The following is a 13855-nucleotide window of genomic DNA, read 5'->3' on the forward strand; positions in this document are numbered from 1 at the left end:
AGAAAGAGAATGAGAACCATTTTAAATAGGACCATTGGAGATAAAATCCTAGGATTTTGCAACCCTGCTTCTAAAGAGGAAGAGGAATTGGAAAGTGGCTTTTTGGAAGAAGGATTTGGAAATCTGCCAAATTCCAGAGGGCAAAACACAAGATTTTAGCATAGGTTTAGATTCCAAATCCAACAAGCCCAAAATCCAAGCTGCCAAACCAACCCCTGAAATAACAATTTTCTTGAGGAGAAACTGCGCCCAGATTTTGATAGAAACATTTTTCTAGCAGGAACCAACAGTTCACTTGATGAGGCAACACAGTAACATTTTTCTTCTTTAGAAATTTCAAGATATCAGTTCTAGAAACTCACGGATCATGGATGAGCATAGGGCCTGAATCACGTCGGCCAAAGATCAACAACTCATCAGAGTCAAACTCGGATTCAATCAGGTCCAATCCACTTCAGCACCAAGAGTCTTAGTTGAAAAATAGGGGGGGGTGACTTGGCCTGAGTTGACTCAGGACCCAACGAAGTTGATTCGAGTTGCCAATTCTTAAAACCATCACGGCAGCGCAACATAAAAATGACAAGGTACACACAGGGCTATTACTTTCTCAAAACCAACCACCAGCTACATTTCCATATGGCAATGTTGGATTTGTAAAATAGGACCGGTAAAGCTGATACAAAAAGGCAGTACTTAGCTCTCATGACCATGATACAACAACGAGGATGTTATGCAGTGAAACTGTTGATGTGAATTGACTCCTAAGCTAGATATTCAAAATTCTCTGATAACCAACTTGAGTTGATATTTATATACAACTAGAGAGCACTTGCTACAGATCCAATTCCTACCATTTCATGGGCTTCAAATGAAGTAGATATACCTATGATGCACATACCTTGCAACTCTTTCGACAGAAGCCATCAGAATCCGGAGAGCCAACCATATAAAGAGGATTCTTTTGGCACTCTCCAGCGGCAGCCCACTGGGGACAAAGCTCATCCTCATCCACACATCCGCCACTTGCTGCACGCTTCCCTAGACTATCAAAAGATCTCACGTGAATCCATTTTGTTGCAGACCACTTCTCACCCTCAATGACAGGGCAGCTTCCATGCAAGCTGTCTGGATCAGTTTGTGCATCTGGATGAAGACTGAAGAATAGCAAGGCATCACCCTTTTTGGGTTTCACTGCACACAGAAACCTCAACTGTTTAGAATGTGTAAACCAGTGTATAACAGCGATTATGGGTACATTCAAATCCTGATTTGTGCAAATCCATAGAGGCAAGCAACATAATTTCAATGTATGAAGACTACACGGGTGTTATTTTATTTTTTTTCATTTATTTTTTATTTTTTTACTTTTATTTTTTGTTGAAGATTCAACAAATATATTGAACATACGGCATTACATCATCAAGGTCGGACTTCCATGAAAGCTGATTACATTTGAGTAAAATTGATTTGACAAATCATGGCTGTCAGTGTCTAATAACTGCTCCAGCATGATAAATATTTTTTATGGGTCCATGGTTTCACTAAGGAGGAATTACACGGTCCTCAATCCTCAACCCCCAGCATGATGACATGCACAGTACTGGGTCCATAATATTCAATTGTTTTAAAATCACCATAATATAGCATTCGCATAAGATCATATTGTTTTTAAATTCAAATAGTATGGGTCCATTATGTATAGCGACATTCTGGTACATTTTCTCTTCCTTTCTCTTTTGTTTCAAGATGAAATATTAAAAATAAAACGTGTGCTAAACTCATGGTTTTCTCCAATGATTATCAATTGATAAATTTGTAGTTTTATGATTATCTGTCAATGAATTGGAAGAAATGAAATTTTCTAGAAACAGATGCCTGAAAATATGGAGCAGTTTAAAAATTAATATGTACTCTTTTTGTAGATCCGGACTGTATTGTACCTGCATAGCCATTTTTTGCACAGTCAGACCAGGTGTCATCCTTCAATTGAGAGCCTTTACCCTGCAGACAGTGATTGCTTAATAGAAACAGAGGAAACTTCCGAAAGCATATCAGTGCTGGTAGAAATCATTACCTCTGAATTGGGGAAGATAGTCTCCCCGCCCATCTCAATGTTAGACAAATACATCAATACCGTGGCAACCCGATGCCCGCCAAGTTCTTGATTGGCTTTGTCATGAAAATAATCAAAATGCGGCTCATATTTCTGCCCATGCTCATAGTGTAGTATTTGAATGGACTCCCCATTTTCTGGTTACAAGACACTATCAATGGTAAGGTTGAAGGAAGAGGAATCATAAAGCCACTAGGGAAAATGCCATATAAGAACCTGGCGGAAGGAAAGTCCAAGCAGCAATCCTGCGTTCAATGGCTGTAACAATTTCATCCTTCAAAAGAGAAGGAAAATGCATCAACTTTTGGAGCGTATAGCAAGTTATGGTTGCATCCATTGTCCACAAAAAATAACAAATAACAATAACAACAAATGGCCTGAAACACATTAAAATATAAAACAAATAACAATCCAAACTATGCAACTCGAGTACATTTCCAAACACAGGAGACAGTAACAGCAGGTATTTTAGAACACCCAAATGCTTATACACAGCACACACACCATGCAAGTAGGATGCAACTCCCTCCTGAAGGTACATGTGGCAAACATGTGTTGTAATCAGGACTGTTGATATGGTGCACCAGCATGGCATGAGCTCTAAGCCAAAAAATCAAAGTAACCAGCCAACTCTGATCATCCAGTTCATGTGAGTTTTACTGGTTGAATAAAGACCATTGATCTGTTTAAGCTAATTAATAAAATGGCTTACCCAGTTCAAGCCCCTTCCTTTCAGGATATCGCCTATCCATGTGGTGGCCCACCAGACCTATCCTAATCACTTCATATTCTGCCACTTACTGTGAGGAGGGAGCTGCATGGTACTTACATGATTGGAGTAGCATCTTAGCAATTCCTCTTTACTTTGATAGGGATGCAAAGATAAACAACATAAGCTTCAGCTAGAATCTCACAAGAAGAAGTTCTCCCTATCAGGCTATAGCCTTTTGCATCAAGTTCCTTTCATATTGATGGCAATCAAGTCAGTGCATACAAATGTCATAATCCCCTTTGAGCCTGGCACCATGGATATTGCCATGCAACTTATTCCACTTAGAAAATAAAAAGAAAAGAAGAGCAAGATAATAATAATAAATAAATAAATAAATAAAATAAAGAAGAAGGAGCAACATTTATCAAGGATTCAAATGGCCGTCCCCAAGTTAAATGGGATTCTGGCAAGAGAATTTGCTTTCCCTAGCCCTCCATTGTTGCGGAGAAATTTTAGGCAGATGATTTATTTATTTATTTATTTTTGGAGCATCATATCCTGAAGCTTGAGCTGGAAAAGAATATCAGACAGGAAGCAATTGATGGAGTCCAAAGTTGATAAAAATACAAGAGTTTTCCATGGCATCACTAATGCAAGAAGAAGAAATAACCTCATCCACAGTCTCTTGGTTAATGAGGAGAGAATTAAAGGAGCAGATGTCATTTGTGGGATGATTGCAAACAATTATTTTGACCTCTTAGCTAATGATGGGCGGATATCTGGTCTAATGATGCTCTGCCTAAAGTGGCGGCCTTCACTTGGCTTGCTGGTAGGAACAGGATCCTGACTAATGATAACCTGCGCAAAAGGGCAATGGTGCTACCTAATGTCTGGCTTCTTTGCCTTTGTGACACAGAATCTGAGGATCATTTGCTTCTTCATTACTCTCTCTTAGTCAGGTTGGTCTGCTATCTTATCTTCTTTTGGTGATGTTGGGCTCTATCGAAGATCTCTTTGTTTCCCGGTGGTTGTGGGAAGCAAGGGAGAGCTTGGTGGAGAGTTGTTCTTCTTGCTGTTCAGTGGCTGATTTGGGGAGAAAGGAGCGATCAATGCTTTTGTAATAGGAATTCTTCGGTTAAGGGGGATGCTAATTGGATTATGTTGTTAATCAGGGAGAGGGCTCCCTGAGGGTTGTTTTTTTTGCTTTTCCTGTTTAAATTTCTGATTTTGTTTTCTCTTCGTCTTTCAGTTTTGTTTGTTTTCTTTTCAACCTTTGGCCTTTCAAAAAGTGCATTATCTTTCCTTTTTTTTTTTTTTTTTTTTTTAAAGTGATGAGTGGATTGGGCCCAGTGTTAGAATTATCTCCGATATTATCTTTATCTCTATCTCTATCTCAGAGATACCGATAACATTGGTAGTATCAGAAATTTCAGGTATTAGCAATGTATCACTAGGTATCGCCAACATATCAATATCGCTAATGTAATCGTCAATATTTTCAACTATGTAAATTCTAGGTGTTGCTTGTATTGCCAATGCATCTATATCGCCAATGTATTGCCCATATTTTCGACTATATAAATTCTAGGTAATACTTGTATCGTAAGTGTATCGACGATATTTCAATAATATCACCAATGTATTGATATCAATAGAAATTTGTTTATTAAAAAAAAATTATTTCAATTTTTTTTCATGGGCACATGATTGTATGTAGTTTCAATTTATCATTGATAATATTAATAATATCTCGATATTATCGATATCACAACGTGCGCGATATTGAGACCCCAATCTTTTGTTTCCTTTCCAATTGTTGATGATTTAATGGTGAAATATCACGTGTTGTTGATATTTTGCAATATCGATGGATGTTTGGATGGAAGGTTGGATAGTCAAATAGGCTGGATGGGATGGTTGGACTGATTTCTTACAATACATGCTTTTAAGGCCCCATTAAATGGAAACTTGTTATGTATGCATTCTTTTTGAAATTTTTTTATTTCTAAATATTCAAATATGTACATTTTAACATCTCCCGAAGTTTCGCTGAAAATTCCACTGTTTTCCTCATGTTTCCCCCAATTTCCGGTTATCAGCGATATTATCGGCGATATGGATATTGTTTCGGTATCTCTGGCCAGCGAAACTTGTCGCGATACTGACATTTCGAAAACTGATTGGGCCTAGGTTGGACAACCTAGATTTTGTTCAAACTGAGGATGCACAAACCACTTGGCCAGAAAGACCCTTCAATAAGGAGAAGGTTTTGTAAGCTGTGAATAGTCTTTGGCAGAGACAAAGCTCCAACTCTGGATGGTTTCACAATCGCCTCCTTCCAAGTCTTTTGGGAGGCAAGTCAAAGTTCTTTGAGAAAGACTATTATCTAAAGACAGAGGCTTCATCCTGTTAGTTCCCAAAAAGAGGGCAATATCGGCCATTCAGTTTTTAAAAGTGAACTGTTGGGAATTCATATGGGTGAAGGTGAGGTTACATTTTCGCTCAGACCTCTGGATGTACAACAAGAAATCTTCTGTCAACTTATATCGGCCTTCCAAAATTGCACTGGTAAGCAGGCAAAATACCTTTGGGGATGCAGTGACGAGGATGGAGCAGAAATTATGTGGTTAGAAAAGCCATTATTTTTCCTTTAGGGTCACATCACCTTAATCAAATCTGCTTTAGCTAGCATGCCTACATAATTTATTCCTTGTTCTAGTGTCCTGCTAATGTTATATACAAATTGGAAAGGATCCAAGGGGATTTTCTACGGAAAGGGACCGAGGGTAAAAAGAGGTTCCATCTGGTTAGTGGTTAGTTGGGAAGAGGTCTACATCGAAGGGGCTGCCTTGTGTTCTAGTCTTTGTGAGGCTTGCCAGTAAAAACAAGGTGCTGGTGATCCACCATTTGAAGATAGAAATATGATAACTGTAAACAGTTGCATTTTATGTCTAAGCGATAAAGAGACTGTAGATCACCTGTCCTTGCGCCATTCCTTTGTGCAAAAGATATGTTGGAACGTCTTGAGGTTATTCAGAATTCAGTGGGTTATGCTGTACTTTAATTGGGGAATTCTTCGGAACATGGCATGGCAAAAGGCGGGGTTGTACAAAGGAGAACAACACTACGGTGGCCCTCTCTTCTTGTCACCTAATGGACGATTTGGCATGAACTCAGTTGCAGGATAGTTTGGGATGGGTCATGCTTGCTGGAAGCTATCCTTCAGAAGGCCCGTAACCAAATGGGCTAAGATCATCCAAGGGTTTTGTTGAGATGCCTTTCAATCTTTTTAGGGGCACAAGGAGAGATTCCTCCTTGTATTAATTGGCTGATGCCTAATCATCCCCCTTGTATGAGATCTGGTTTTCTCTTCTATTAAAAATTTTGTTGCCCCTAAAAAAATGTCCAATGATGCAAGCAGGCTTATGCAGCGCCCTGTACTCTGTGGAACTCTTATTTGTTACATGGATCTCACTCTTTACTCAACATGCTACAAAGTAACAGTAAACCACAACTACTCTAGCAAACCTGCATTGCAAGAAGTTGAAGACAAATCAAAAATCTTGGAAATCCTCACAGCAAGCTTGATTCTAGAATGTATGGGTGTTCATTGTGCACAGACGGACTAAGGAACTCACATTCTAATATCTGCTTCTAAAATCAAGGTTGGCTTTCCAAGATCGTAGTTGAAGCCAATCTTGTCAAGAAGAAGGGCCCAGTTTATCAAGATCTATTTATTTGGGGGTGAGGTGAGTATAGAAGAGCTGGTGGTTTCTTTCTTTCTTTCTTTCTTTCTTTCTTTTTTTTTTTTTTTCCTTTTAGATTAAATGAGATTCATTAAGAGGGCCGGTGCTCTCTAATTAAAAAAGATTGAAATAGAGATCCCATTTTAACAACATCGTCAGCTAAGACATTTCTCACCCTCCCAATGTTGTCAAAAAGTATATGTGGTCTTGTGCCTATACTTTTTACAGTCTATGTGCATATGTGATTGCACAATCGCATATGCCATCGCATAGCGCCCCCCCCAAAAAAAAAAAAAAATTTTGGAAACAATAAAAAAATAATAATAAGGAAAATTAGGAAAAAAATTATAAAACATTAAGAAAAATTATGTAAAAATACAAGTGTAGGGAATTGTTTTTTTTTAGTTTTCTTACCAATTTTATTAAAAAGAGTAAGAGTAAGAAAATGAGATGGTAAGCGAGTAGAGATTCTAGAGAATGTGAGATTGCTTAAATGCTCTTTGGATCCTTCATTTCTACAACTCATGCCATCTAGTTCCTTAGATTGCTTAAAAGCCTTTGGATCCTTTGCAAAGCCCTCTATTCCTTCTCCCCACACCATCTCTTGGGACGAGATGAGAATAAGAGTCAAAGGACTTATCCTTCTAAAATATGGCTCCGAACTAGCCTTTAAATCTCTAATAGTGGCTCCGCGCCAACTGTCTGAGTACTAGCAGTCTGGCTCTTCACTGATTGTCTGAGAGACTTATAGTGGCCCAGTGTTGACTGTTCACAGACTTGGTAGTGGCTCCACACTGACTATCCAGAGCCCCAAACAGAGGTCCTGAACTAACTGTTTGGACTGATAACTGAACCCACAAGTGGTCTCGCACAAACTGTCAAGGCAATTCACATTGGCCATTAGTTTCCCCAACAGAATGGCCTAGTGTTGTTTCTGTCGGAGGTCTTTTGAACACTTTGGGGCAACACAAACATGCTGCCGAAACCATCGAACTTCCTAAGACTATACACGACATGAATGCTAAGGCTATTTGAGTCCATGAAGCACCATGATGCCCTGCTTAATCGATGATTTGGACACCCTGAAGATGAAAGACAACATATTTAGACTTTATGCATTATTTGCATTACTCCATTCTGTACCACATAACAGACAAGTGTTCTCTGGTTTTTATCTTCTAATCAAAGGTTTTTTCCCCAAGGAATGTAAATAAAGGCCCATGCCAGACCATAGCCTAAAATGTACTTTGCTCCCAGAGTAATAAAAGCCTCCCAATAGGGCATATTTGGTTGCATATCATTTACAGTGGAGTTAATAATATCAAATCATATCGAACATTAGACATTTGTAATGAACGAGCATAAAGTATCTAAACCTTCAATGGCAGAAAGCTAAACAAACATTGTTGTTCCTGAAAATGATATTGCAGCCTCGGTGCAAGCAAAATAATCGGAAGGGAAGACAAGTTGGGTCATCAAAGAACAATGCGAATCTCCGCGAGGCTTCTATAAGGGCTGATAGTGCCCAAAAAGATTAGATACTGAACGCAGAATGTAAATGGACATTAGAGGGAAAAAAAAAAATCTATTAGACATCATGAGGCTTGAAGCCTACCATGAAATATGGTTCAAAGAGGGTAAAAATACAATATACATGTGACAGAAGCTACGAACAAGACGATGAACCGTGCATCTCAACATGTTTCTAGGATGGCTAAAGGCAAACTCCAACTTCACAATCAATTGATCAGGGCATTCTGATTAGCATCTGAAATGTTCTTGCCTACTAAAGATCATAGGAAACCCTCCTGATGATAGTGAAAGATGGGAGCTTCACTCAGCCCCTGGGCACCACTACATACACCACATGTAACAACACATGGGAGATCCTAGCTGCACATAAGGCGCCCATAAAATCAACAGGTAAACTCTTCAGGTTGCCACACATCTATTAAAACAATGGGGCTAAAAAAAAAAAACACGAAGCAAGTACATAAAATGCCAATGGCCCATATTCAACATACATGTTTGACCCACCCTATGAGTTGATCAGCCTGATTCTTGGGCCAGTTAAAGGGGGTATGGGTATGTCCAAAGCCCTGTAATCAATGCATGCTACCTGTCAATTCATCAAACACAAGTAGCCCCAAATTTCTCAATTATTAACTACGGACCCTCAATCAACATAACAACAGAATTGCACTATTCTCATATCTGCGCTTCAAATAGATAGTACATCTACCGATTCCACCAGCCAAATTGTATTATAAACTACTCAAAATAAAGAAAAAACAACACCCAAACATAATAGGACAAGTATCGACAGCATATATATATATATATATATATATCAGAAGACACCAAACAAAATTGAAGAATGTAAACAGATTCCCAAATTCGACTGTGACACAGAGTACAGATGACTCACCTGACCCTTCTGTAGGAACATACCGGAGCTCGTCCTCACTTCACTCTTTATGCTCTTCCCCGAATCATTGTCCGCCACCATCGATACCTCCAGCTTATCCCTTGCCTGTTCTCCCACAAAAAAATAATAATAATAAATAATTAAATTAAATTAAATTAAAAAATAATTTAAAAAAATACAGATATTACTTATCTTTCAAAACAAAAATTAGGGTTCTGGGATTTCCGCACACTTCTCTAAGAGGTGAAATGCAATTGAGCCACAGCGCACTCGAATCAGACAAATGCCAAAATATCCATGATCTGGGCCGTTAACCAGGTGGATCCTACCAATGACCAGTGATGCGGTCCGTACAGGCAGTTGCAGCGACAAGTATGGGTGGGCCATACATGTGGGAGAAATTTTGGATTAAAAATTGCTTCTTCTTTTTTCGCCTTTCCTTCCTCTATGTGAGAGGGAGAGAATGAGGGTAAGGTCTCTACCCTCAGTTATCCTGTGGGTCCCACCATCAGACCGATCCAAGTCGTTGGAACGCCACCGGTGCATCTCCCTTTGGATCCCCCTCACAGTCGATTCGCATCTTTTCCCTACATTGCCAGTCCCGGCAATCGGCTCCGGCATCAACCGGCAAAAGGGGCGAGAAAAAAAAAAAACTTACAAGGTTAATGAGGTGATCGCATTCCGCGCCGGAGAGAAATCCTGTATACAAGAAAGCCCTAGATCCCCAAAAAATCGAAAAATAAAAACTCAAAACTCACGAAGAAGGGCAAAAGAGTAAATACGAAAGCAAGAAAGGGATAGAAAGAGAGAAGGATCTGACCTTGGATGCCAAGAGAGTTGCGTGACTCGGGTGGGGTCAAAACCGTAAGAAGACAGATCACTCTTGAGTCTCAGATGCGATCCGATCCTGAAAATGGGAGAAAAAAAAAACGAATATAACGATTTTTTCTTGGACAGAGAGAGAGAGAGAGAGAGAGAGAGAGAGAGAGAGAGAGTACTTCCGGTCTCCAAGCCAGCGTGGGAGATGAATGGAGGAGTGAGAGAAAGAAGGAAGAGAGAGAAGGAAGCTGAAGAAGAATACATGAAGAAGACGAGAACCCATTTCTGCAACACACAGGCAGAGACAGAGACAGAGAGGCGGAGGAAGAAGAAAACGATGCTCGGCTTTTTATTTGCTACGCTGCTAGAGTATGAAGATTCATACACATTCACCCATTTTCCTAAATCTAAACCGTCCAAACAACGCGACTCCATAATCACATCTTATAATTGACATTTGATCTTGATTTCTTGAACTTTCAATAAAACTTAAACCGTCAGAATTAGGAATTATCAAAAGTCAAAATTCAAAGGATAAATGATGTACAATAGGAAGTTAGGATTACCTTATAAATTCGATGCTCTACATGGTCCATCTGGATATGGATACGCTGCTTTGGACGGTTTGGATTGAATCTATCGTGTAAATATTGTACCCTAAAAATGAATGCTTGTAGATAGTTTGACCCTGTCGGGTCGCCGCTGCTTTTCTCCTTTCAAGTCTACGCAGCGGCCGTCCAGGTTCGGACTTATACTCTGGCAGACTGTGACAGTTGATACGCAGCCACTCTGCTGCTGTACAAATGGTTTCACTTGCCCAAAAATCAACTGGCCATATATTGTGAAGTATTTTAGATAGGACACCTTCAAATGATACCAACCTTTTACGTTTGAATGCAGACCGTTGGCGGTTTCCCATTTCGACCATTCACAAAGCGTCCATCGATCATCTAAGTAGGAAAAAAAAAAAACAGTGAAAAATTGGTTAATGGTCCATCTACATTGTGATTCCAACGATTCAAATTAAGTTACATAGATTCCGTGTATCCAGCAATTTCTTAGCGCCTGTATATCAATCGTCATACTCTGCCAGTGTATCAATTTTTTTTCTAGTACCGTGGACACCGGGGGTTACTATTGAAAGGTTTGCTCGAATACATCCAATGTATTGCAACATGCTACGTCGGCAGCTTTATCCATTGGAATAGGGTCTATTTCAAGAATCCAAACCGTTTATGTGATATTATTTCTCTTTCATTTGGCATTTTCCCAAATTTATATTATATTGATCATTTCAAACCTTTGATCATACAAAGTTTGTGGTGAATGTCCATTTTCAAAGCTAAAGATCCAAATTTTAAACGGTTTAAATAATCAAATTTAAATATCAAATTTTCTACTGTAGAAGATGATTCACATCGTATGAACGGTTTGGATCGTTGTAAAATGACTTAGATACAAAGGAAAAAGTCCTGACGTATGACATTTTGTACATCGGGATGTTTTCGTTAAAACAAGATGCTGGGGCGCACGTTGGTTTTGGCCTTAACAACGAGTTTCAGTTCGTCTTGCGCATCTGCACAAGCTAAACACAAGCGCCTCGCATGAGTCAATTCAGCACATGCGTGTTAGATCAGGACCGTTAATTGAAGATCCTTACTATTAAGCTCTTAGTTACAAAACACTTTGCTGTTCGGATCGACTTTAATAGGCTATAGTTCAAGTATATCTGTGGGCTATGATCTGAATTTTGTGGACAGGAAACAATCATAATGAAATTTCATGTTTAACGTCTTAGATTAGTTACGCGTGCCATGAGCCAGCACTTATGTGGCGATGGTATTTAGCGCGTGTGCTTGAGCGGCCGCTAATTGGCACCTCTCGTATTAACAGCTGGTCCAAGGCGCTTGTGCGGAGCGGGAACCACGAGAAGGACGACACTCTCGTGTAAGTCTTGCACCATTTTTTAATGATGGTGATTCAACTCACCGCCGGTACTGATGTACAGTTATTCAGACCATCGAAATTATGGGTCCCATTGTGATGGAGTATACGGGAACGGATTGGCTACTCCCCCTGCCACCAGCCAATGGCTGATGGTCAGTGCTCTGTGGGCCCCACCATGATGTATGTGTTTCATCCATGACGTCCATCTATTTTAATAGATCATTTTATTGTATGATACCAAAAATGATATATATCCCAATTTCAAGTGGACCACATTACAGTAAACAGTGTTGAATGAACGTCGACCATTAAAAAAATTTTGGGGGCCATAAAAGTTTTGGATCAAGCTGATCTTTGATTTTTTCCCTTCATCTGGGACTTAATGGATTGGATGTCAAATAAACAGAACAATGGGCCTTAGGATGATTTTAATGGTGGATCTCCAATCACTATTGTTTTCCTGTGGTGTGGTCCACCTTGGATTTATATCCCTCTAATTTTTTGGCGAAAGCCTTAAAATGATCTTTAAAAATGGATGAACAGAATGGATGAAACACATACATCATGGTGGGGCCCACAGAAAACCGAACACCAGCGAGTAGCCGATCCATTTCCGGAGTATACATCTAAAATCATATTGATTAATCAATCTAACCATTTAATTAATGGCTACATGATGAATGGTTTAAATAAAAATAGTGACTCATCCAAATTTAAAGGTTAATATAGGATTATTAGTTTTGAGAGATGCAATTTTATAGTGCTCTTTTTTTTCTTTTTCATTTTTTACACACGCACACACACCACCACACACTCACACCGTAGTGGGATTTCACCACCTATGGGTACTCGAACCCTGACCAGGTGTTGAAACTCCAAAGAGTCTACCACCAGAGAAAGAGCAATGACACCTAGACACTTAGACAGTTTGAGCATTGATCAAGAATGGTTTAGGCCTTCAATTTGCTTATTTGAAAATTATCTTGGAAAAATGAATGTAATGGATGGATAAAATCACATTGATTAATCAATCCTGACCATTTTATTAATGGCTACAAGATAGATGGTTAAAATAAAACAGTGAATGAACCAAATTTTAAAATAAAAAATTAAAATTAAAATAGATGAATTTTGAGAGATGCTCCTGTGCTTACCAAAAATTTGAGTGCTCTTAGATGGTCCAACCATTGATCAAGAATGCCCACAGGTTTAGCACATATTTCATGGACTATCATGCAAACATCACATTGAGTACGATAATAATAACCATTTGATCAAATATCTTTAATATGGATGGTCAAGACAATTTATACAAAGTAGGTCCAACTAACAATTTGATCTACTATTTGTTATGCTCTATCATTGATTATGAGCCTTTATTTTTAAAAAAATTACTTTTGTTAGACAATTATAATCATTTCATCCATGGATTCAAAAATAAATAACTCAAAGATGAATCATCCAATCAATGAGTTGTTGTTTTGAAATCTATCAAAGTATTATGAGCTTAACCGATAGTTCAAATTGACTAAATGGACTGTCCAAGTGAACTAATGCAACTAGGATTACTATAACTTACATTTCATTTCTTGTTAATTTTAGATTTGATGTACATTTTTTTCAACTATGCTTATCGGAATTATCTCCAACTATTTTAAATGGTGCAAAACTAGCATTAATGTCGTCAACCTCATGGGCATTGATGCATTTACCTCACGCATACGTCAAGAAAAAATAAATAAATAAATAAATAAGCAGGCTAATGGTCCACATTCATCTAGCCAGGCTTCAAAAGCAATGCTTTTGCAAACGCCTAATCAGCCTTTTCAGTCTTTGGAGAATGAATATATTATTCTGTTAGTTTTGCACCATTAAAAAATAAGGGTGATTCCTCTCCTCATATGTTCACTAATGTACAAACTATTGAGACCATGCAAATTGTTAGTCCCATTTCGGATGGAGGATATATCTAAAACTGCATTAATCGATCAATCCTAGCCATTCTTAATGGCTATTAGATGGATGGTTAAAATTAACATAGCGAGTGGTCCAAATAATGAGAAAAGTCAGATGGTTAATATTATCTTATC

The 13855-nt window shown here is 38.6% G+C and overlaps 1 protein-coding gene across 2 annotated transcripts; it reads right to left on the reverse strand.

The window, feature by feature from the left end:
- Positions 1-599: 599 nt before the first annotated feature.
- LOC131222683 (probable prolyl 4-hydroxylase 7) lies at positions 600-10268 on the reverse strand. Of its 2 annotated transcripts, none has more exons than XM_058217845.1 (8): positions 10081-10268; positions 9820-9906; positions 9658-9715; positions 9000-9104; positions 2330-2387; positions 2075-2250; positions 1941-2001; positions 600-1191 (listed from the first exon to the last, which is right to left on the reverse strand). In XM_058217845.1, the coding sequence occupies exons 1-8, from the start codon at positions 10251-10253 to the stop codon at positions 884-886; spliced, it is 1026 nt and encodes a 341-aa protein (XP_058073828.1). In that variant the 5' UTR covers positions 10254-10268; the 3' UTR covers positions 600-883. The 2 variants fall into 2 exon arrangements, with proteins under 2 accessions (XP_058073828.1, XP_058073829.1); XM_058217846.1 differs by having other exon boundaries at positions 9998-10173.
- Between the last annotated feature and the right edge of the window lie 3587 nt (positions 10269-13855).

Source organism: Magnolia sinica, chromosome 13 (assembly GCF_029962835.1).
Source record: "Magnolia sinica isolate HGM2019 chromosome 13, MsV1, whole genome shotgun sequence".
In the NCBI taxonomy this organism is placed as follows: domain Eukaryota; kingdom Viridiplantae; phylum Streptophyta; class Magnoliopsida; order Magnoliales; family Magnoliaceae; genus Magnolia; species Magnolia sinica.

Excerpts from the sequence above, each read along its gene's own strand:
- LOC131222683 (XM_058217845.1), bottom strand. The coding sequence starts at position 10,253 with ATGGAGTCGCGTTGTTTGGACGGTTTAGATTTAGGAAAATGGGTGAAT. Across the intron at positions 9,105-9,657 it reads GCGATCACCTCATTAACCTT|GCAAGGGATAAGCTGGAGGT; the intron begins GTAAGTTTTTTT and ends GTGGGAGAACAG. Across the intron at positions 2,002-2,074 it reads CTATCTTCCCCAATTCAGAG|GGTAAAGGCTCTCAATTGAA; the intron begins GTAATGATTTCT and ends CACTGTCTGCAG.